This window comes from Chenopodium album, chromosome 7 (genome assembly GCF_948465745.1).
Source record: "Chenopodium album chromosome 7, dcCheAlbu1.1, whole genome shotgun sequence".
NCBI classification, from domain to species: domain Eukaryota; kingdom Viridiplantae; phylum Streptophyta; class Magnoliopsida; order Caryophyllales; family Amaranthaceae; genus Chenopodium; species Chenopodium album.
This window is the reverse complement of record NC_137840.1, coordinates 72,948,823-72,974,137: the sequence shown is the minus strand read 5'-3', so window position 1 is coordinate 72,974,137 and position 25,315 is coordinate 72,948,823. Positions and strand designations below refer to the sequence as shown.

General features: G+C 34.0%; 2 protein-coding genes across 2 annotated transcripts; both read right to left on the bottom strand.

Moving 5' to 3' along the window:
* Positions 1–522: 522 nt before the first annotated feature.
* Positions 523–3,491, bottom strand: LOC145638446 (uncharacterized). The gene is made up of 2 exons (XM_081689411.1): positions 3,295–3,491; positions 523–1,850 (listed from the first exon to the last, which is right to left on the bottom strand). The coding sequence occupies exon 2, from the start codon at positions 1,798–1,800 to the stop codon at positions 823–825; it is 978 nt and encodes a 325-aa protein (XP_081545537.1). The 5' UTR covers positions 1,801–1,850; positions 3,295–3,491; the 3' UTR covers positions 523–822.
* A 786-nt stretch (positions 3,492–4,277) lies between these two features.
* LOC145638445 (SPX domain-containing protein 3-like) lies at positions 4,278–7,200 on the bottom strand. The gene is made up of 3 exons (XM_081689410.1): positions 6,942–7,200; positions 4,890–5,055; positions 4,278–4,711 (listed from the first exon to the last, which is right to left on the bottom strand). Exons 1-3 carry the CDS (start codon positions 7,191–7,193, stop codon positions 4,425–4,427), a joined length of 705 nt encoding a protein of 234 aa, XP_081545536.1. The 5' UTR covers positions 7,194–7,200; the 3' UTR covers positions 4,278–4,424.
* Between the last annotated feature and the right edge of the window lie 18,115 nt (positions 7,201–25,315).

The following is a 25,315-nucleotide window of genomic DNA, read 5'->3' as shown; positions in this document are numbered from 1 at the left end:
TTTTTATTTGTTATTTTTTCAAATAAAAATTGATTTGATTTTGATCACAAGTACTATAATTTTCACCTGATGATATAATTGCTTTGACTGAATTTGTAATAGTCAATCTTGTCTTACTAACGGTAATTCAACGTTGATTGTTGATTATATCAAATGAATTGACCTCCAACATTACAAATTACTCCGTATCCCATATCAATACAATGCTCAATTTACTACCTCCGTTAAATATTATGTGCAACTGTGGGGTATTATTTGTGTCATATAAATTATTCCAAAGTTGCACATATATAATATAACATTTAACGGAGGTGGTATATAATTTGTTTATAAATAAATCGATCACTTAATTTATTTACTCAAAAGCTAGAACTTTATAACGTTTATGTGAAAAACATATACTAGTAGTTGGATCGATCTGTATAAATGTAACTCGTACTCGTACTATATTCCCTAGTACGATATACTCATAGTCATAGTAAATGTGCCTTCAAAAAAATAAAGGAAAAAAGGCCACCAACATTTTCAGAAGACAATTGTGGGTCTGTGGCATTTTATTCCAATAAAGGGAGGTATTTATTTTAGAATTTAATGTAGGTCGCTCAGGTTTAATTAGTACATACAAGTAGTTACAAATACAGTACTGAACTAGGACATTACAACTGACCAGCAATCATCATACTTGCACAACTAGAGCAACATTACGTACATTAAAAGGACGAAAATCCATTCCCAGAACGGTCAGAAGGTAAGATTCTAGCTAAACCGAAACCTTTATAAGAAAATATTGACCTCGCTCATAGCCGGTGGTGCTTTTTATAGTTATGATCTCTGTTCTTTACGCGTTTTAGCAGAAAAACCAGCAAACCAAGCAACCCTCATGAGCTGCAAACCAAGAATCAGCACCCACCAACACACCAACCCCCTTATAGTATGCATCATCCATGCAGGCGCACTAATTTCTGCGCTAAGCTTCAAACCCCTCATGAGCTGCAGCACTCGATAGGCCTCGTATATAACAGGAGTTACAAGCCATACGGGCGATTGCCAATGCCAAGTCAGCAGTTCTGTCAATATCTGCACTGACAGAAGCAGGAGGTAGGGACCTAAAAGTACCAAGTATGAGATTGGTGCAAGCTGTGGTTGAAGGAAACCCTTTTGTGAGCCAAAGAGCAATGCCAAGGGGATAGCATAGCCTACGATTGAAGCAAACATGTTCCAGAATCGATAACTGAAAGGAGCCTTGCTTTGGGGGGCTTCCATCGGGTCTTTTGGTTGGGTGGTAGAATGAGCCATAAGGAGGAACAAAGTTGCGCCAAGATTGAAGATGCAATCTAGCCCAACAAGGGAAAGTAGGCTGGCAATGTTGGAGCCAAGAAATATAGACGATATGGGCAACCACAAAGTCGGGACCATGCCAGTGCCAAGAAGAAAAGCAGGACCCAAGATCCACAATGGCCATTTCAGAAAACCTGCCCCTCGTGATGGGCTGCTGGCTTTTTGAGCTAATTTTTCAGAATCAGTAGCTGGTGTAGTTGCAGTGTCCTCCAACTTAAGGGTGTCAAATAAATTGGGAGTTTCTTCCACAAGCTCGGGTTCAGCCTCATCGGTGGGTGCATACGTAAGAGGTTTAGGTTCCCATGGTGTCAACTTTGAGCAGCAAACCAAAAGGCGTTTTATATGGAGTTTTGGAAAAGTAAGTCCAACATGATTATTGGTAAACCTCCTATATTTCTGGCTCTGGTAACGAAATCCAGCAACGGAAATGTTGGGCACTGGAGTTCTAATCAGTGATGACATGGCTTCTGTAAGCAGTTGATATACAGAACTAGCCAATTGCTATTCCTTATCTGCAACAGATAACAAAGAAACATGTCAACCATAATGACTGAGAATAAAACACTACCTTAGAGGAGGAGCTTAGGAGAGGGAGGGGAGGACAAAAGATCCATAGGTACATATTTGTGGAATTATACTTCAGAGTAGTCAAATTTCAGCCTCAGTCGCAGAATTAAGCTTAGCAGTTTCTACTGAGTAAATATTAAAGTAAAAAGAGATGATCAACAGTCCAACCCCATAAAGAAGAATGGCTGAAGACCAACAACAGTAGCCTGAGTTTAGAAAGATAGGTAGACATATTAAAACAAAACTAAAACCATTGCCTGAAACCCCCCATTCCACATAGATGGCATTTCTGTTTCCGATTTCAAAACCACTCACAATCCTTGTTAAAGCTAACTGAGAATAGTCTTTTCACCCAGCAATTAACTTGGTTCACCTCAAAACAATAAAGAGGTAATACGACACAAAATTATTAGGGGATGATTTGACAAAGAATACTTAGACAGGAAGAAGCTCCCTTCAATAATAGTCAAACTGAAGCTGTACAGCACTACAGCTCATCTACAAAAAAGGGTATCAGTAAGTTGAACAGAATTGCCAAATACTGAACCTTGTTCACATCTAGATTTTTCCCCATAAGAAATGAAGCATAAGCTAAGACGAAAGATTGGAAGTAGCATATTACAGAAATCCACGACGAACTCTTGGAAAATCCAACATGTGCTCTCAGTCACTATTCTAAGCTAAACTTCAATTTTTGACCTCAGAAAATTCAAAACAGCAATGCCACATTGCCACCAGACAAAGTACTAACAATGTTTTCCTATTTCTTTTTCCATGCCAATCTTTGGAGGTTGCTATCACATTCTAAAAGGCAAACCTCTTGCTCAGGATATCAGAAGTTCTGTAAACTGTATTACACTAATTAATCTAATTATTCTTAAGTTTTATATGTTGAATCATCAAAATTCAACTTTACTACCTCTATATCAGTAATCAAACTACTCAAACTGATCCCTAGAAACAGTCTATTCAATACTTGATAGTTGATACCCAAGCTGAAATGTTAACATATGAACTTCTTGCTGCTTCAGTAATTTTCTATGCATTTAAACCCAATACCCATTTCAAATTTAATCCCAATTCATATTCTTTACGCCAAAAATCCATCTTTTCCCTTCATTCAACCCTAGTTACTGATTAGGGTTCGTAAAAATTGGTAGAAATTTTCGTAAAAGGTAATTCGCTGCAATATATGATCACAAAAGCACACTCTACAGAAATCAACAATGAAATTATAAACCCATATCACAAACATTAAATTTCAATAAACTATACATCTGAAAGAAATTAAACACAAGAAATTCATTCATTCAATTCAATTAATCCAATAAAACAAGAGAACCCACAAATATAAATTACTCAATCTATGAGAAAAAGAAGGGGACTAACCAGTAGTTGATATGATTTGTTGCAGATTGAAGCTGTTCATTTCTCAATGAAAATCCCTCAATTAATTTTGATTCATTTCGCTTATATCCCAATTGGGGTTTTGCTTGAATTGAAATTTTAATTTTGTTTAGAAGAGGTAAAATAGGTTACCCTGCAATTAAATTGTCTGTGTAGAATACAATTGGCAATCATTTTCGGTTTTCTTGGAAACATTTTGATTTTTGACAATAACATTTGGGCCTTATATACGGGTCTAAGGGTCTTACATGACATTAGGGTAGAAATCGGATCTTATTTTGTGGCAAAATGATTAGGGCGTTACCGGGTAGATATGGAATGTATATCTATATTTATAATTAGGGTCTGTTTTCATACGAGTATTTTCATTTCATTTAAGTTCAGATCAGTTCAGCTCAACCCAGTTCAGTTCAGCTCCTAATTTCATTCTCTTATAAAATATTCATTTCAGTTCAGCTCTTATAAGTTCAGTTCAGCTCATTTCAGCTTTAATAAGTTCAATTCAGTTCAGTCAATGAGAACAGACCCTTATAAAGTTATTCCAATTCTTTATATTCCAAGTCTTTATGCATTCCGAAACTTGCAATAAGTAAGAAAATAAAGTGATTCATTTCCAATATATAATAAATTAAAGTTAAATTAATTAATACACATTACATAAACAATAAATTAGTCTTTTTCATCTCCTAAAATTAAAATATAACCTAAACCAATATGTCATTTCATAACCCACACTAACAATGTATCATTAGTAACCAATCTAAAAGGTTATTTTAATAGAAAAGTTTATAAGGTGTTTAGAAACTTGACGAGAGGTATAAATAATAGCAAAACTATATCAAATAATAATATCAGTAGAAAGGTAAATTGTCATCAATACTCATGGCAATTATCTTTAACATATAAATCATGACAATAATTTAATTTATACTACCCTAAAGTTTTACAACCATTTTGATATTTTTAAAAATGGTTATACTACATCAATACAAATATAATTAATTAGACAATTGATTTTGAAGAAGCTAAGGTTATAGCATGGATTGTACAACCTCAAACTTAGGCAAATTAAGAGGAGGCAAAGAGAATTGACTAATAGTAGAGCTTCCTCTTCATATATCTTGCATAGTTAGTAAAGCAGCCACTGTATTCCTAAATATGCCTTCACCCACAACTAGTAACTCATAATTATTTTCTCTCTTTCTTTTACTATCTTCTACGTGTTCTTCGTGATCGACTCCACGAGGAAACGTTGCCTCTATTGTTGCCTCTAGCTCCTTGATTAGCTTCGATATGAGATCCGTCGTGAAGAATGGTTGTTCAAGCACCTTTTGTATGAATGGCAACCTCAACAAACTTCCTGTTCTTTTGTCATACTTCTTTAGGATCTTAGCTAGCCCTTTGAAACCAAGAAAAGGCAAAAATAAAGTGAGGAAGGACTATTTTCGTGTATATATTAATTTTAGAATATGATTCTTCATTAAATAATTAACACAAGTTTTATAATCCATTTTTATAAAATATGTGGCAAGAAATTAAATAGGAAAATAAAATTTGATGGTGTCAAGAGAATATACCAGTGTAGTTGATGTTGCTGTAGTTGATAAGAAGCACCATTTCACCATGAAAATTGACTATGTCTTTTCTAATCATTCCTAATTCTTCTTTGTAACATAATTCAGAAGGATGACTTCCTTTTGGCCCCCATGTATTTTGAACTCTGTGAATCCTCTGTTGTAATTCCTGCATAGCCAAAGCATTTTTAAATTTGAGTACTTTATATTATCGAACATAACATCAAATTAAACTCTAAGGAATCAATTTCAATTACTACGTGGCTACATGCCTTATATATAGTGCACAAAAAGAGGTAGTGTTACATAACAAATAAAAGGTCACTTATAGTGGTATAGTGCAATAAAGGTGGTTTTCGCCTTTTGGTGAGACGTAAGAAAATAAAATAAAATGGCTTGATTATTGTTATCTATATTCACCTATTGGAGTCTGTGGAGAGCAATGTGCATGTATGTTTGGATTAGAAAAGCCGTTAACCTCACGAAAAGTCATAATACTAGTGCTAAATATATTCTAAGAGGTCATTAGAAAGTACCAATGTACTATTAGCAAAATATTATTTGACCAGTCAAGGTTCATAAAGTACATACAGTTTTTTTGGAAAATCATATTCTCTTTTAATCTTCATTATTTTAGCAAGTCAAGGTTAATTTTGTACTTGTATATGGTATGGTATCAATACGCCCACTTATAACAATTTGTGATCAATATATAGCTACATTTTGAAAACTAATTTTTATACAAACACCTTTAATTGTAACTAATAGGAGGTTGTTATTCTGTTATCTTGTACCTTTTTTTTTTTTTTTTTTTCCGAATTATATAGTATAAGACCCCTAACATTTAATGAACAAATATACGAAATACTGATTAATAGAGCTAATGACAATTGTTTTAGTAATGTAAAATTTTCACAGTGTGCGCATGCTCTATTTGTATATATTCACCTTTTTAACGTATTTCATTTAGTCACAAGAGTATTACTCCTATTGATATTGGAGATTAAAAAAGACATAAGAACAAATTTATTAACGTAATGATAACATGTACTCCGTAGTAACTAGACGATAAAAAGCTATGGAGTATATGGATGGATAGATTGGGTGGTCAGGTTGAGATATAGCAAACATAACTTGTTTTGGTGTAACACCCTTTTTAAGTTTAATAGCTGGGTATATGCTATAAGTATCTACGTAAGCATGCAGATCGAGTGGCAGCATATTCTTTTGGCAATTATTTCTCTCTGAGAACAGGGCTTAGGCATATCCTTTTTTGGGGAGTATTCTCACCCTTTTTAATTTGTGACCACCTACTAATATTAACTTAATTATATGGATAATTTTTCAGGCCATTAACTTCTTCATTTTGATGCACCTAGATGTGTGTAAAATGGTGAAACATAACACAACTCTTAAATTCAGGACATAAATACAGCAATTGGTTAGTGAAACATTGAAGCTAATCAAATAATAAATTATGAAACCACTAAAATTTGATATTAAATCAGGGAAAGAAAAAAGAAAAAAAAAAAAAAGATAAAGCTCATTATTATTACTGTAGTAGATTGTGAAAATAGAAGGGAAAAAATTAAATTGATGAATATTTCTGGCCTAATCTACATATATAACCATTTTTAGGTTTTTGGTTACATTTTAATACCTTTAACCTATAGTCATATCCCAATAATTAACCACAATAAGAATCAAACCCCGGAGGCCCCGAATACTTGGGAAGATGAAAGTAGCAATTAACACTATTTCGAATCCACTTATTAATATTAAATAATATAATAAATAATATCTACCTAACATATTTTTTACGTGTCTTATTCTCTTTCATAAAGGTATGTACATATCACTATATAGTGTTTAGTATAGTATATATGAATCTTGCTCATATTTCTAACCGCCTAAATACATGACGTATAATAATTATGACGAAATTTATATCTTTAAAAAATTAATCCCTTTTCTCCAAACCCTCAAGACAAAATCTTAATTAAATTATAAAGAAGCATTGAGATTTATAAATAGTTGCATTGTACAAGTACATACCTTGTGCCTAATAATAAAATCTTCTTCCTTCTCCATGAAAAAAGTGTTGAATTTATCAATCTGATTATTCAATAGCAGGACAAATTCAGACTCAGGCTTGCCATACTCCGGCAACACATCACCACCGGGCGGCATCGTCGTCGTGGAGATCAAACGTACAAGCTTCTTCAACTCCTTGTATGACAAAAACTTGTCCCTCCATTCTGGCAATGTCTCTTGAATTTGTTGCTTCAACCTCTTCCCAAACTTCATTTTTTTTTTTTTTTTTTATTTCCAATATATTTCAACCCAATTAATAAATTAATTCCTAGGAAAATAATTTACTTTGAAGGTGTAAATATGATTAAAATCACTAGTATATAAATGGGAAAGATAGCAACCAAAATAGTGAGCTTTATAATGTGGAAAAAGGGGTGGAATTAGTAACACAAAGAATATTAAAAAGCATATGCTTATTTTTATGAGTGACAATTAATTTTTTGGTAAACAATAATGTTTAGTACAAATGAATAAGAGGAGAAATAAAGAAAAACAAAAAGAAAAAAAGGACAGTAAATAAAGGCGTTAGGTAGAAAATAGGAATTTGGCGGTATATTCCGTTAATTACTAGTTGGGTCAACATTGAATAAGGCATGGTAATGACTTTGCTTGTCAAATTGGCATGCCATGTGACAATGTAAGGGGAGAGGATTTCTAGTGATTTAGTGATTTTGGGTATTTAAGAAGAGCATCAAATTGGGATATTTCAAATTTTCCATCTTTAGTTTGAGACCACTCTCATGGGTATGTACCTTTAGGGACTAAATCAACTCATGTTAGGTAGTCACAATTTTCATTTTTGTTGATGTAGATGTTATATACTCGTAGTAGATACAACTATACAAGTAGGAGGCATCGGGTATTTGGTGACTTGTTGTACATGTCAACTAATTTAATTGATTAAAAACTTACAGAATTGGGTGGTGATACACAAGATTTGGGATCAAATTATGTCTACAACGCTACCCTACGTGGCTCTCTCCGCACTAGAAAAAAGATACTTGCTAACTTGTTACGAAGTATAAGATAAAAAAAAAAAATATTTATTGTGATCAATAACAACTACGAGTGCTTTATATATATATATATATATATAGAGGAAGGCTCATGTAAGAACCCTCCTCTATATAAGAACCCAATCTTATATAAGAACCAATCTCAGCCCTTTATTAGTTTTGATCTAACCATCTAAAATGATCCTTTAGTAATGGCATTTCTGTAATTTTGAGGATTTTGTATTTAGAACATAGAAAAAAAAATTTAAACATAGTAAAATAACCTATGTAGGAATCGAACCTACATCCTCTATGCATTTGCATAGTGCTCTACCAATTGAGCTAATAGGTTTTAGCTTTTTTTTTTTTTTTTTTTTTACTTACGCCTTTTTATATGTTCTAAATTATTTTCACCCTATGTTCTAAATGTTTTCACCCTATATATGTTCAAAAAATTTTTCCTATGCTCTAAGTTTTTTCACCCTATGTTCTAAAATTTTTATCCTATATTCTAAACTTTTTTCCTATGTTCTAAATTTTTTCACCATATATTCTAAACTTTTTTCCTATGTTCTAAATTTTTTCACCCTATGTTCTAAACTTTTTTCACCCTATGTTCTAAACTTTTTTCCTATGTTCTAAATTTTTTCACCCTATGTTCTAAACTTTTTTCCTATATCCTAAAATTTTCACCTTATGTTCTAAATTTTTTTTTTCTAAACTTTTTCCCTATGTTCTAAATTTTATTTCTTAAGTACTAAAGTTTTTCATCCTATGTTCTAAACTTTTATCCTATGTTCTAAATTTTTCTCTCATGTTCTAAACTATGTTTCCTATGCTCTAAACCTTTTCTTATGTTCTAAATTTTTCGGTTTATGTTCCAAACTCGCATGTTCTAATTTCTTTTGTTTTTTCTTATGTTAACACAAATTCCTAACATTATATTAGCAATAAAAATGATGAATTCGAATAACACAAATAACCAATATGTATAATTCAGATTTAGACCAACTCAATGACGAAATTTAAGGTAAAATAAACAAATTCTAAAACATCAAATAATTTTTTGAATTCGAATTGAACACAAACAACAAATATATTGAATTAGAACAACGAAAATAACGAATTAAAACACAACATGAACAAAAGCAATGAACATCCAAAGAATTAAAAAAACGAACTCGATCAAATCTGACGAATTGCATCAATCTAGGTCTTTGCGAAAAAATATAGTCAAACCGCTCAATTATACTTGTTAATCTTAACAGTGATCGTTGATTTTGACCTCAAATTTGGGTAAAGTATTGAATTAAAACTTGTATTTGGTCGTTAATGGTGGTGTTGTGTTTTAGGAGAGAGAAAGTGCAGTGAATGTGTAGGAAGTATGTATGGGTAGGAAGAGAATGTTCTAATTTTTTGGGTTTGGTGGTGTAGTAATAGAGGTGGCGGTTTCATATTTACAAAACTGCCATTACTTCTCCTCCTTTAATCTGATCCGTTCAAATCAATCTAATCCTACGACTGAGAATGGTTCTTATATAACTAGGGTTCTTATATATGAAGGGGTTCTTACCGGATCCCTTCCCTATATATATATATATATATATATATATATATATATATAGAAAATTTCATATTGTTACTATTATTATTATTTTATTTTTTTATTAGAAATAAAATCTAAGGCAATCTTCAAAATAATTTGAGGCATAAACTTTAGAATAAGATGGTCCTAATGGAAAGTCTCCCTTACAATTGGCATTTGAATAAAAGTCAACCCATCAATTTTTATTTTTATTTTTATTTTTTTTTTGGACAAAGAGTTCTATAAATGAAAAGCATGATAACAACCTAAGCTAAGTAAAGAAAGCAAGATTAGATGGTAGAACATTAGAGGTCGAATCATACAACCTAAACTAGTCAACCCATGAAAGTTAGTATAATGATCTGGTAATACTTAAGCATTGTATGAAACTTGTGTGGATAATTGATGAGATTGAATTGTATAGACAATCTTGAATTAAAATCTTACCATGTCTTTCTAAGTGAATATTAATCCATTTGTCCAAGACTAGTTTTTACATCATTATATTAATCCTTAATTAGATTTTATACTTTCATTTCAAGAAGAACAGTAATTAATTAAAGTTAAATTTTCTTCGTTATTAATTAAAAAAAGTTCTACACCGTAGTACTGTTTCTCAAAATCAATAATTATACAATACTATCTCACTACCTTCTATCATATTTATGTTATTTTTCATGATAAAAGTAACTCCACTATCGATCTCCTCTTATATGAGCTTTTCCAATATCTTATGATAAATTGACACTTATACCCTCATTTAATTTAAAATCCTACCTAAACTAACATACCCCTTCAATTAGCTTATTGGTCATTTCACACACTTAAACAACTTTAAATAATCATTTTTATAAAATTATGTAATAAAATAAGCTAGTCAAATCAGTTAATACAATCAATTAATTAAACTCAGCAAATAAACCTGATCAAGGATAGCCCGACCCGATATTGGGTGGGTTTTGGGCAGATTTTTCCAGCCCGAAATCGGGTTGGGCCCGGCCCGGCCCGAAATTTTATTGTTTTTGGGCGGGTTTGGGAATGCGATTTTATGCATTTTTAGTTAATTTTGGCCCCACCCGAAAATGGCCCAAAAACCCGCTAAGCCCAACCATTTTGGGCGGATTTGGGCATAATAATTCCGGCCCGGCCCGAGGTGTGGACTGATTTTTCCGACGCCCAAAGATCATCTCTAATAATAAACACAATCAGATTCAGTTTTCATTTCACCAAATACGGCGAAAGTCAAGTTTTTCAACAAGATAACAATTGATAAACTCAACCTATACGTCCCCTAAATTTTAATATTACATGTCAATATGTCATGATAACTGTCTTATTTAATATGAAGGATTAATAATTGCCCTCCTGTGAGGGCTTGATTCTTACATTTAAAAAAAAAAAAAAAAAAATTCTAATTGAAAATTTGTCTTAAGTCTTACTCTTTCAACTAATGCAACTTTTTAGGATGTAATGATACATTTTGGAAATTTAGAATGAAAAATGAAGATACATTTATTTATTTTGTAGAAACTTGAAGACAAGCAATTGCATTGATCATATAAATTAAATCTAGTTGATTGTAACAATTGAAGCATGGTTCGTACATGTATCCATATGATTAATAATCTAAACAATTCCTAATTTATTAAAATAAATAAAGTAATGCTCATATATAAAAATTGGATTAATATATAGTTGTACTTTAACATAATGTCGTGAGTATATGCTATTGGTGAAGACAAGATTATCCGATGACATCATATCGATAGTGTTAGATTCGGTGCCTTCATTGATGGGTACATTTGTTCCAAGGAATCTACTTCGAATCTCCTTAACTTAGAACTTTAAAGTTAAATTATGCTTTGATTTTGCATTTTTAGTATTTGGTCAAGGTCATGCTTTACGGAAAATTATTAAAAATTAAATTAAATTGAAGTACGATATGTATTTGATTTTTTTTTTTTTTTTCCTTCTATATGCCTATTTTATTTACTAATTTTATTATTGTTTTCAAGGTCTCTATAAGTGTCAAAGCACACCTTTTTCTTCCATTTTTTTTTTGGTTTTCTCGACTATTTTAGCAAGAATTTTAATTTGCTCATGATCTAATTAATAATATAGGCAATGATGTTGATACAATGATACCACAATAAGTGGTGATAAATTGTCTTTCTAATTCCTTTTAGATATTATCATATATTTATTAATTTAATTTACATTTAATTAAATGGTTATAACATTTAATTTACATTTAGATAAAATATTAACATCTATGTATAGATGAGTATTCAATTAACAATTGAATTTCACTCATATATGAAAACAAACATCAAAAGGTACAAAACTTGTATTATACTAGTATACAGTTGCATTATATTATAAATAGATACATTATTTACCATCTGTTCACTATCAATGCAACACAATTTCAAAGTAACCACATAAATGAAACAAATCCATTTTGACCCTAGGGGACACTCCATACATTCAGTTCAATTTTGACCTATTTATAAACCTATTTATAGGACTCGATGGTTTCAAACCAACTTATATGACCATAGGGGACACTCCATACATTCAGTTCAATTTTGAAAATATTGCCCAAAATTACCCCGAAAGCGTAGATAATAGCCTTCAATTTTGGAAAATTTTACACTATTTCAGACTGGGGGAGGAAACATGTCGGGGTTGCTCCCATAGACTCCAAAACACCTAGGAGTCCATTTAAGTGGTTGGCCGGAACCGTATGGCCTGCCTTTAAACTGCCAATTTAGCCGTTTACAACTTACGTCTCCTTATTCAACTCAAGGCCACCATGGGACTTTAATGACAGAATACGAGTATTAGTCAAATAATGTTCCTGAGAACTTATAATTAAATGCCAAAAAGTAGGCCATCTTGAAGTTCATTTGTTAGATTGCTTATGTACTATCTCCGACTTCAGCTTTTCAGTGTTAGTTTAAAAGGAAGATGTCACCAATGTGGTTCCTTATGTTAGCTCTATGCATGATGAATAGATAAAACAGTTATTCTGTGCCTAATAGTGCAAATCTTCCAACACTCCGCAACAATAGTCTTTTATTCCCTAGTGAAACTCATGGCAAATAATTTTCACTAGGAGGTAGGAAAATCTGTTTCTACGTTCTATAATAGTGCAAATCTTAAGGCTAGGGAAGCCACAAGATTCAGAAGGCTCACTGAATAATTATTTCAATTTGTATTTGGAACAACAATGGTGGAAATCTTGAATTCAAAAATGCCAGTAGCAATAATAGGTAAAGAAAAATACTACTTCCAGATGACAAATTACTAGGAAGGTGCCAAGTCCTTGAACCTCTTGAAGCAGTGCTTCTTACAAATCCTTCTATAGAAGAATTTAAAGGAGATGTATATATTGATAGTCCAACTATTATACAGATGGATTATGGTAATTGCTCATTCTATTTTGGTACTATGAGATGCTTCTTTACAGTAAGAATTTGGCTTTATTTGATAGTCAATGGCTTATTTTGGTCCGTACTTGTTGAGATCTATTGGTGGATTTCTTGTAATTGCTGCTATGTTGCCTTATTAATTTGCTCTTTCAATGAATTTCTTCGTGCATGTTCTTTTGTTGAGAATTTTATATCAAGTTGTATTAATATTGTTGGTATACTCCCTTCTTTTTCTTTTGTTGAGAAAATTATATCAAGTTGTATTAATATTGTTGGTATTCTTCTGTTGTTTGCTTTTGCTCTTGCAAGTATTACTCTGTTTTACAACGGGTGTTGGTTAATTGTTGTCTCCAGTTGTCATCTATATCTACTACCTGTTGTTTTTTCGCCTCTAATTGTCTCCCTTTGCTGTAGCCCATTCAGGTTGAGCCTTCTTAGAGTATTTATTAAAAAGTTGTTTGTCCATCGATTTCTTAATTTCTTCTTTAAATGCCTTTATCTTTTTTGTGTTACCTCTTTAGTCTTAATTCTAAACTTGTGTTTATGCTTGGTGTGGGTTTTATATCTTCAGTCTCCGGAGTTCGTCAGACCTGAGTCTGTGAGTTTGGGAGTGGCGGTTTATTGGGCTCGACCAGTTTTTAGTGTTTATCCTTTTCGTGATACTACCTCCATGGTTACAATTAATAGTTTTATGCTAGTCTGTTGCACCATGGTTGCAATAAGTATATTTTGTCCCCATAAAACTTTCTGTCTAATTGTTTGCTCCTTCAATTGGACTTGTTGTATGGGCATTGTTAAGCTTATCTTAACTTTATATGTGCTTGTTGTATTTCAGTCTCTCTGTCAAGTTTTATTTCTTTGTCTTTTTTAATCTCATAGCTCCTCCATTAGCAATCTGTTTAATTGCATGGTGAAGGGGTGTTCTTTGTTGATCTTCTTGGTGCATGCTCCTAATATTATTATGTTTCCAGTTCCCCTTTGGTCATCTCGTGTGATTTTCTTTAACATGAATATTATTGAGTGGCGGGTTTTAATTTCAAGGTTGCTCTCCATGTCTGTACTTTTCCTTGCTAGACCTTGTACTAACGCTGCAGTCCAGGGTTTGTCATATTCCCTATACTTGCCTCTTTGGTTTGTTTTCCCTCTTGCAGGTCATCTTTTATTGATTAAGGAGTCTTTCCAGCCTGTTTATGCCAAGCTTACTCCTCTAACAAAAGATCATCGCCATTCAAAACCAAGTTTAGAAACAGATTTCATTGTACGATATCCTATATTCTTAGATATATTTTACACTTTGTCGCCAATATTTGTTTTCAAATGTTTTATGATTGTATCATTTATTCAAAAGAAAAAAGGGTCCTCGAACCCTCCTAGAATCGAGTGCTTGACACTCGCTATGGCTACTATATATGTGACATTGTCACATCAAAATGGTTACGACATATTAAGATGAGAATTCTCTGTTGGAATATTCAACGGGGAAAAAAGCCCGAGGCTCTTGCTGAATTGATTCACTTAAAGCATAAGCATAACCCTGATATAATTTTTGTATTAGAAACTATGACTAATACTATTAATAGCAAAAAAATCTTAAAGGCCTTACACTTTGAGAATAAACTTGTCATTGATCCTGTAAATCATTCGGGTGGATTATGGATATGTTGGAATAGTGATAATGTTATTGTGAAAAAGCATGAACCTTAAAGATAGATGTGCTCATCTTTTTGTAAATTTCAAACCTTTAAATAAAGATATGGCTATAACTGGGGTGTATTGCCCAGCGCAAGAAGTAGATAAAGACCCTTTTTGGGATTACTTAACTTCATTTAGCAACAATATTCACTTGCCTTGGCTTGTTTTAGGTGATTTTAACGAAATGTTGACTCATTCTGATATAATTGGAGGAAGGCCAATTGCTGTAACCAACTTCGTCGGCTTCCGAAATTCCTTATAGACACTCATGCAGTAGATGTTCCTTGTGTTCAAAATACTTTCTCTTGGAAACAATGTATTAACAATCGAGTAATTTATGAAAGATTAGATAGGGCTATAAGCAATCAATCGTTCAACCATATTGTTTCCTAATAACTTGATATCTTATGGTACCTTCACGGTGTCGGACCATGCACCTCTTTTCTTTGATTCTTGCTACAACAATGCTAATTTTGTGCCACGAATGTTTCGGTTCCAAAATTATTGGACTCTAGAGGAGGAGTCTCATTCTATAGTTAAAAAAATATGGCCGCACCCTATTAAAGGTTCACGATTTTATCGTATCCAACAAAAGATGTCTAGAATAAAGACCGAGCTTAAGACATGGGCACGTAAAAGGTATGGAAACAATAATAATAAATTATTGGCAAATGAAGAAAAAATAAAAGAACTTCATCGTGCCCTTCGATCACAACCTTTTAATCCTATTTTAGTAAGTCATTTTAATAGAATGATTCGTCAACGTGAAAAACTCCTCCTTTTTGGACAGCGACATTATGGCTCTCTAAATCGAAAGAAATGGTTAACTCAAGGAGATAGGAACACTCGTTTTTTCCATAACAAAATGAGGAAAAAAATAGTCTCAACAACCATTCATAGGCTAAAAAATGAAAATAATGATTGGGTTGATACTTGTGATGAGATTAAATCCCTCCTTTTAGACTCATTTCGCTCCAGATTTAAGACAACTCGTAATACTACAAGACAATTAGACTTATCCTTTATAGACCCTATAACGACAACTGAAGATTGCAACTCTCTTCTTGCTCCGGTCTCTAAAGAAGAAATTAAGGACGCTTTCTTTAACATGAACCCAGACAAAGCCCCTGGCTCTGACGGGTTTGGAGCTAAGTTCTTTCAATCCTATTGGCAAATTATTGAAAAAGACATCACCTTGGCGATCCAAAATTTCTTTTCACATGGATGTCTTCCACCAGCATTAAACCATACCATCATTACTCTTATTCCTAAGACGGAAATGCCCGAGAATCCTAACCACTTTCGTCCGATCAGCCTAGTGAACACATTGTACAAAGCAATTTCCAAGTTATTGGTCAATCGTTTATGCCCTATTCTTCAAAAAACTGTGAGTCCGCTTCAAAACGCTTTTACTCCGGACCGTTCTATCCACGATAATATCCTCGTTGTCCAAGAAATTTTAAACACGTTCCAGAAATCTAAAAACAAAACAGGTTGGTGCGCCTTAAAACTTGACATGGAAAAGGCATATGATAGAATAGAATGGGATTTCTTGTGGGAATGCCTAAAAGCTTTTGGCTTCCTTTCCCAATGGATTGCTTGGATCCAAGAATGTGTTACTAAAGTTTCATACTCTTTAAAAATTAATGGTGAAATAACTGACTGGTTTAAACCCTCTAGAGGTCTTAGACAAGGGGACCCATTATCCCCCTACTTATTCATCCTTTGCATGGAAGTTCTTATTAGGAAACTTTGTTTAGAAAGTTCTAGCCGCAAATTTGGGAAAGGCTTCAAAATTTGTCCTAGGTCCTTTTCTATTCCTTTTTTGCTATTTGCAGATGATAGCTTACTTTTCTGTAAAGCTACCAACTCAGCTTGTACTAATCTTAAGAAGATCCTAGATTCTTTTTGTGACATCTCTGGCCAACTAGTAAATTTTCACAAATCATCAATTATTTTCTCAAGAAACATCCCTAATGGCCGAAGAACATCCTTAGCTGCACATTTTAACATGACCCCTAAAGCCTCACTTGGTAGATATTTAGGCGTTCTCTTTAGTTCTTATTATTCAATGAAGAAAGATTATAAAAATGTCATGGAAAAAACTGAACAGCGTATCCAACATTGGGAAGCCGGTTTCTTATCAAAGGCAGGTAGACATACGCTTATCCAAAGCAATTTGGAAGCTTTACCTAGTTACCTATGCTCATCTTCCCTCATTCCTAATGATGTCGCTAAAGAATTAGACTCCCTTCACCGTAAATTCTTTTGGAGACAAGAGAAAGATAAAAACAACATCCCCCTTATCACTTGGGATAAGATTTGTAGACCAAAGAATGCAGGTGGGCTAGGTCTCCGGCGAACACTGCCTCTTAACAAGGCATTCATTGCAAAGTTAGGGTGGAAAATTATCTCCGAACATAATAGTCTATGGGTTAAAATCATTAGAGATAAATATCTATATAATAAATCCTTCTTTGAATGCACTCCAAATGTTAAAGATTCTCATATTTGGAGGAAAATCCTTGTCCAACGGGAAATTTTAAGAAAAGGAATTCGATGGAAGGTTGGAAATGGAATGGATATATACTTTTGGATTGATAATTGGGTAACCAACCAAAGCTTACTTGAACTACTTCGTATGGATCCTAATCAAGTTGAGTTAGACACAAAAGTTTCGGACTTCATTCTACCCAACAAACAATATGGGATAGACATAAGCTATGCTACTTTCTCCCAGACAATATTGTTTCTCAAATATTAGGAATTCCATTACCTAGAAGCACGATGCTAGATATGCCGGTGTGGGGTCTTACTTCGTCTGGCACGTTTACAGTAAAATCCGCCACATGGCTTGCCCATAATCTTGACCTTGATGATAAATGGGAACATCGTTGGATATGGAAATTAGATATCCCCCCTAAGCTCCAAATCTTCTTGTGGCAAATTCTTCATAATAGTCTAAGCGTTCGTGATACACTTTACAAAAGAAATGTAATTCCTTTTAGTGAATGTGGTCTATGTAATGTTCACAGTGAAACAGTGAACCATCTCTTTCTTTCTTGCATTCATTCTAAAGATATTTGGAACCATACCTTAGTTAAGAATTGGTTGGATAGTAGAGTTCCCTACATTGATTTAGTAAACACTTTTATGCTTAAAAAAACACAAACTATCTATTAGGAAATTTATCTTCCTTATTTGGAGTATTTGGAAAGAGCAAAATTCTATAATTTTTCGCCAAGAATCCTTTGATATTCCTAGAATTTTCCACCGAGCGCAATTTGCGTTCAATGAGTGGCACTACAGAATTCTCACTGATACCTTTTCTTCATCGGGATCTCCTATTCGGAGATCCTCATCTTCTCCTCCTCATTCTCCAACATACACCATCATGGTTTCCTGGGAGGCGCCACCAACAAATTTCTACAAACTCAATTTTGACGGTTCAGTACTCAACAAGTCAGCAGCAGCAGGGATTCTCATCAGAGATAGTAGTGGGGCAGTTTTAGGAGCTCGAGCGTTCAACCTCGGCACCACCAAGGTTTTCATAACAGAGGCCATGGCTCTTCATAAAGGCATTCTTCTAGCTCTTGAGCGTGGGATCAAAAATATCATAATTGAAGGTGATAATCTTTTGGTAATCAACTCCGTTAATGGCATCTGGTCAACACCATGGCAAATTGATCATATTATTAAAGACATATGTTCACTTCAAAGCAATTTCGATAATTGGAGCATTCGTCACATCTTTCGGGAGGCAAATCAAGCAGCGGACTGGATAGCAAATGTTGGTCATTTAGTTAGTGATAGTATGGATATATTTCCTTGTAATAATTCTTCTTTATTTCCCATCCTTTCTTCCGACGCATTAGGAATTCCCCTCGTGAGGAGGGTTTCCTAATGTTTACTTATTTCTTACCATATATATATTGATGTGTCCGTTTTATATAGTATTTTACCCCCGTCCCTTGGTCATAATTAGTAGTGTTTTTGGCTCTTTAGAGCCACTTTTATTACTAATTGGTGTTTTCGTAGATTTGGTTGACTTTTGCAGGGATTTATGCTTTTGGAGTATTTTCCCGAGATATTTAGGAGCAATCACGAGCATTGGAAAAACACGACCAGATTTTATAGCCCAGGGCCGGTTAGAGCCATCGAACCGGTGATTAAGGGCTCGGTAGAGGTGATACCGGGGCATTTGGACCGAGTATTCAAGACCCAAAGAGGAAACCCAGGTTGGCCCGAAGAATTTGAGCCCAATCGAAGTCCAAATATTGGCCCAAATGATCCGCCCGGCCAAAAAGGCTGGCGCCCGGAGGCGCGCCCGGCCAAAAAGGCTGGCGCCCGGAGGCGCGCCCGGCCAGGCGGGAGAAGCGCCCGGTGACGCGCCCGGCCGGGCGCGAGATTGCTATTAGAGATAAAAAAGGCGCGCCCGATCGGGCGGTGCCTCGCCCGATCGGGCGCGTGTATTTTTAGGGGACGATTAGCGTCGTTTTAATTTGTTTTAGTTTAGGATTTTTGTACGGAGTATAAATACTCCTCCGTAATACGTTTTTAGATTGTCTCTTCTTTGGGGAGGAGATCTTCTGACGACTTCTTCTTCCCTTAATCCTTTCTCTTAGACTTTCTCTCTCTACTTAGTTTTCTCTCTCTAAACCTTTGTTCTTATTTCTTTGATTAATTCCAGATTTATTTTGGTGACGATTTCTTTTCCCTTAATCTCAGTTATTTATTTTATTCCCTTGATCATGATTTATTTTATTGCTTTGCTTAGTCTATATCTAATTATGTGTGAGTAGTTTAATTTCTAGGGTTTATGGGGATCTAATAAATAATATGAAGGGGTAAATTTATTGTTGTTATTTATCAATGCTAGATTAATTTCCTATTGATTGATTTAATGCTCTGTGACTAGATTAGGCCTATCTTTTATGCATGAGTTTGACAATATTGATTCAAGAATCGAGAGATGAGAATTAATGTTTAGGTCTAGTATCAATAGGCAAGTTAATTTATAAATGGTTAAGTCAAGATTCGAGAGATGAGATTTAATACCGGTAATTTAATTGTGTGATTGTAATAAGTAGCGAGAGCCCTTTACAATCTGGTTAATTGATGCATTGGTGATTGACTATTATTGATTGTTGGTATTGCATGATGATTTCTTATTGGATTGTTTTAATGTTTTACAATTGCGGCTTGTAAAAGTATAGCATTATTAAATTGATGAATCGAGCAGATGTTAATTTGATATTAAAGGCTATTTTCAATAAGAACTTAGATCTAGTAAATTGCGAGAGCCTGTTAGATCTATGTTGGTTAATAAATTGCGAGAGCCTGTTAATCATGTTATTTATGCAATGTCAATGATTGATTACCCTATTTTACCCCGGAGTATTATTTATTGGTGAACCTATGCCCTAGATCCTCTTATATATTATTTTCTCCCTTTTCCTACTCTTTTTAGTTTAGTTTCATATTCAACTTTTAATATTGGTTACTTAAATAATTTAGATTATAATATTTAATTAGGAGTAAAAAGACTTGTTTCCCTGTGGAGATCGACCCTACTTCCCTATCTACTTTAGTTAGTGAATTAGGTAATTATTTTTGATTAGGGGATACGACTTTACCCTGTCAAAATTTGGCGCCGTTGCCGGGGAAACGGTTTTATTTTTATTTCTAATTATTATTAGAGTCTAGATTATTTTTAATTTTTTTTTTTATTATTATTATTTTTTTTTTAATTTTTAATTTTTTTTTTTTTTATGAGTTGAAAATATCCATGCTTATGTCACTACAAGAATTATATAATTTTTATGCAGCACCTAACTACTGTAGTTGTCAACGTCTTTGTCATGAAAATCCTGAATGCCCTTATAGTGAGTTTTTTGTGCGTGCTCCGGATGATTTTAGAGTCTTTCCATATACATATGATCATATTCGGAAACGATTAGTTTCTAATGAAAGTTATTGGAAAGATCTTGATGAAAAAGTCTACGGACACTATAATAATAATATGAATGTTATTGAGGATGAAGAACCGTCGGTTATAGAATTTGTGGTTGAAAAATCATTGGTTGATGAATCGGTGATTGAAAAATCATTAGTTGTAGAAACGGTGGTTGAAAATTCCTTTGTTGATGATGAGGTTATTCGTAAGGGTGAAATTTTCAAGTCATTATTGGATGATAAAGACAATGACTACCTCCATGTTCGTTCTATTAATTCTAAATTTTTAGCGGAGGAAGTAGAAGGTTGTGGTGTATTTTCATCTCCCTCTTTTGATTTTTCTTTCTACTTTGAGTTCTCTTTATGTGCTCCTAACCTTTTCTTTGTAGGAATTAATGTGCTTGCAATTAAGCCCTATATAGTGTTTAATGAAATGTTTGCAGGAGCGTTTGATAAGTTACTTAAGGCGTTGAATTCTTCCGATTGAGAGAAAGAGTATGGTCGAGCGGGACCTTGATAAACTAGCGCTTTGCGGGAGGCAACCCGTACTTTAATTTGCTTTTTAGTTTAGTTTTTTTTTTTTTTTTTTTCTTATTTTTGTGTGTGTGTTTTATTTTATTTTATTTTTTATTTTTTTTTTATAGAGAGGTAGGGAGAGTGTAACTTATGCTTGTGGGAGTTTATTTTTGTGCAGATTTTGAGCTAGAGAAGGCTTCAATCACGCTGGAACTGCACTCGTATTCGATCGGGCAGAGCTCGCCCGATCGGGCGCGCGTACGCGTCAGCAAACTACGTCAACTTCGACAGGCCATAACTTTTGCGTTTCTTATCCGATTTTTGCGTGTGACCTGTCGTTGGAAAGCTCTTCAAGTCTAGTTTCCAATGCAATTAAAATCACTAGATGCATTGCAATCCTCAAGGCTTTGGTGACATTGATGTGGTGATGATGAAGAGTAGTCACCTTGACTACTAGCTTTCCTTTAAGACAATGAGGACATTGTCTGATTTAGCTTGGGGGGAGGTTCTCGTGTTCGTATGGTACATCTTTCACTCTCTCTTCTCTTTTTACTTTTATTTTTCTTAGTACAGATTTTATTGCTTTCTTAGGTTAGTTTTATATTCCAATGAATTATGAATCATGCTTCCCTGTGCCCCATACTTGACAAAGTTGTTTTGATCCTTAGTAATTGATGATAGGCATTGTGGATTAGTTGATCATGATTTGATGTTTGATTGTCTTGAAACCTTTACATGCGTCAATTTTGTCCAACTACTTGTGAATATAGTGCTTGACTAGTTGATTTGGTTAGGAAATGTGTGATAGTTCCATAATTCCTGGTATGTCAATGAATTTGAGTATTGGTTTGCAACTATAAGTAATGTTTATATGATTCATTATTATGCACATTGTGGAGGACGAAGGCATTTGTTCTTTTAGGTAGCCTCCAGATATTGTAGATACATTTGTTCCCTTCTTGCTACCCATGTTGTTGCCTTGACTTTTTATTGTTTATTAGCCACATTACAAGCCTATTTTGCCCCATTGGTTACTAGTCCCAAGCTTGGCTTGGGGGAGCTATTAGTGAGTGAGGTGAGGGAGTTTGTAGTGTGCTATTTATTTGCACAATTTGGGTGGGATTTTGAGAAGTAGTTTTGTTGATTGTTCATGTTTATTTTTGATGAATTCGAGAGTTATATTTTCTTGAAAAAATAAAGCATGATATTATGAAAAAAAAGAGAACTTCAAAAGGAAAAAAATGTTCAAATGTTCTAGTTGGAGGTTTGTAAAGAATAATTCTGAGCCTCAATGAAAAAATTCAAGTTTGGAAAATAAAGTTTGTTTATTCACTCTATTACTCCATTATTATATCTTATGAGTGAAATTGTAAGAGTTGGGTTTATTTATTATGATTGGAGTATATTTGGTTGATGTTAGAGTTGGTTATGTAGGAGATGTTGATCATTATTTATTCTTGATCATGGGTTTTATTAGGATATTGCTCCCTTAAGCATAGCTTTTCTCTCACGTATTTCCAAATTTATCCTACCCTTTACCCTAGCCTTACATTACAAGCTTAAAATACCTTTCGACCTTTGTGCATAGAATTGTATGAATGTGAAAGTGTTGCTTATCAATGCAAGTTATGATTTGGCATATTTCGAGTCGACTAGTAGGATTGAGCGTTCATTGTTTTTATACACATGAGAGTGTGAGTTGGGAGGGCATTGTTCACATTAAAGGGGTGGTTGGAGAGCGATAGAGTACATCTTTTACTCGCCACAAAAATGAGAGTCGAGTGTGTGAGCACTAGTCTTGAATTCTATATGCTCTTGTGGTTTGCTCTGTTTGACAATTGTTAGGGAAGAAAGGTAACTGGATGGATTTGATTGGTTGACTCTGAAGCGTGTTTACTTGATTTACCCTGGATCGCTTGTGCTTGATTTTTACTTATTGGGGTGAAGCATATTTATTGATTCATTGATGAGATCTTTGCTTAGGGACAAGCAAAGGTTTGGCTTGGGGGAGTTTGATGTGTCCGTTTTATATAGTATTTTACCCCCGTCCCTTGGTCATAATTAGTAGTGTTTTTGGCTCTTTAGAGCCACTTTTATTACTAATTGGTGTTTTCGTAGATTTGGTTGACTTTTGCAGGGATTTATGCTTTTGGAGTATTTTCCCGAGATATTTCGGAGCAATCACGAGCATTGAAAAAACACGACCAGATTTTATAGCCCAGGGCCGGTTAGAGCCATCGAACCGGTGATTAAGGGCTCGGTAGAGGTGATACCGGGGCATTTGGACCGAGTATTCAAGACCCAAAGAGGAAACCCAGGTTGGCCCGAAGAATTTGAGCCCAATCGAAGTCCAAATATTGGCCCAAATGATCCGCCCGGCCAAAAAGGCTGGCGCCCGGAGGCGCGCCCGGCCGGGCGGGAGAAGCGCCCGGTGACGCGCCCGGCCGGGCGCGAGATTGCTATTAGAGATAAAAAAGGCGCGCCCGATCGGGCGGTGCCTCGCCCGATCGGGCGCGTGTATTTTTAGGGGACGATTAGCGTCGTTTTAATTTGTTTTAGTTTAGGATTTTTGTACGGAGTATAAATACTCCTCCGTAATACGTTTTTAGATTGTCTCTTCTTTGGGGAGGAGATCTTCTGACGACTTCTTCTTCCCTTAATCCTTTCTCTTAGACTTTCTCTCTCTACTTAGTTTTCTCTCTCTAAACCTTTGTTCTTATTTCTTTGATTAATTCCAGATTTATTTTGGTGACGATTTCTTTTCCCTTAATCTCAGTTATTTATTTTATTCCCTTGATCATGATTTATTTTATTGCTTTGCTTAGTCTATATCTAATTATGTGTGAGTAGTTTAATTTCTAGGGTTTATGGGGATCTAATAAATAATATGAAGGGGTAAATTTATTGTTGTTATTTATCAATGCTAGATTAATTTCCTATTGATTGATTTAATGCTCTGTGACTAGATTAGGCCTATCTTTTATGCATGAGTTTGACAATATTGATTCAAGAATCGAGAGATGAGAATTAATGTTTAGGTCTAGTATCAATAGGCAAGTTAATTTATAAATGGTTAAGTCAAGATTCGAGAGATGAGATTTAATACCGGTAATTTAATTGTGTGATTGTAATAAGTAGCGAGAGCCCTTTACAATCTGGTTAATTGATGCATTGGTGATTGACTATTATTGATTGTTGGTATTGCATGATGATTTCTTATTGGATTGTTTTAATGTTTTACAATTGCGGCTTGTAAAAGTATAGCATTATTAAATTGATGAATCGAGCAGATGTTAATTTGATATTAAAGGCTATTTTCAATAAGAACTTAGATCTAGTAAATTGCGAGAGCCTGTTAGATCTATGTTGGTTAATAAATTGCGAGAGCCTGTTAATCATGTTATTTATGCAATGTCAATGATTGATTACCCTATTTTACCCCGGAGTATTATTTATTGGTGAACCTATGCCCTAGATCCTCTTATATATTATTTTCTCCCTTTTCCTACTCTTTTTAGTTTAGTTTCATATTCAACTTTTAATATTGGTTACTTAAATAATTTAGATTATAATATTTAATTAGGAGTAAAAAGACTTGTTTCCCTGTGGAGATCGACCCTACTTCCCTATCTACTTTAGTTAGTGAATTAGGTAATTATTTTTGATTAGGGGATACGACTTTACCCTGTCATATATATGACTCTTTCTCACGCCGCTCTCTACCTCTCTCTCTGAAACGATGGGTCGACGGAAAATGGCTCCAATGATCTAAAGCACGAACAATTGCATAGAATTTCTTTTTTTTTTTCTTTTTTTTTAAGGAAAATTGCATAGAATTTCTTGTCATAAGTATAGTAATTCGATCAAGCACCATTCAATTTTTCACTAAAGTAAGCAATAGGTCTCTTCCTTTGAATTAGAACCGCACCAATTCCTACTCCACTTGCATCAGTTTTCACCTCAAATGGACTAGAAAAGTCAGGTAGAGCTAAATTAGGAGCTTTACACAATTTCTTCTTGATTAAATCAAATGCATGTTGCGCCTTTTTACTCCACTCAAATTTAACTCTTTCTTCAAATATTCAGTCATAGGTGCAACAATACTAGAAAAGTTTTTTTTTTTTTTTTTTTTTTTTTTTTTTTTTTTTTTTCAAATCT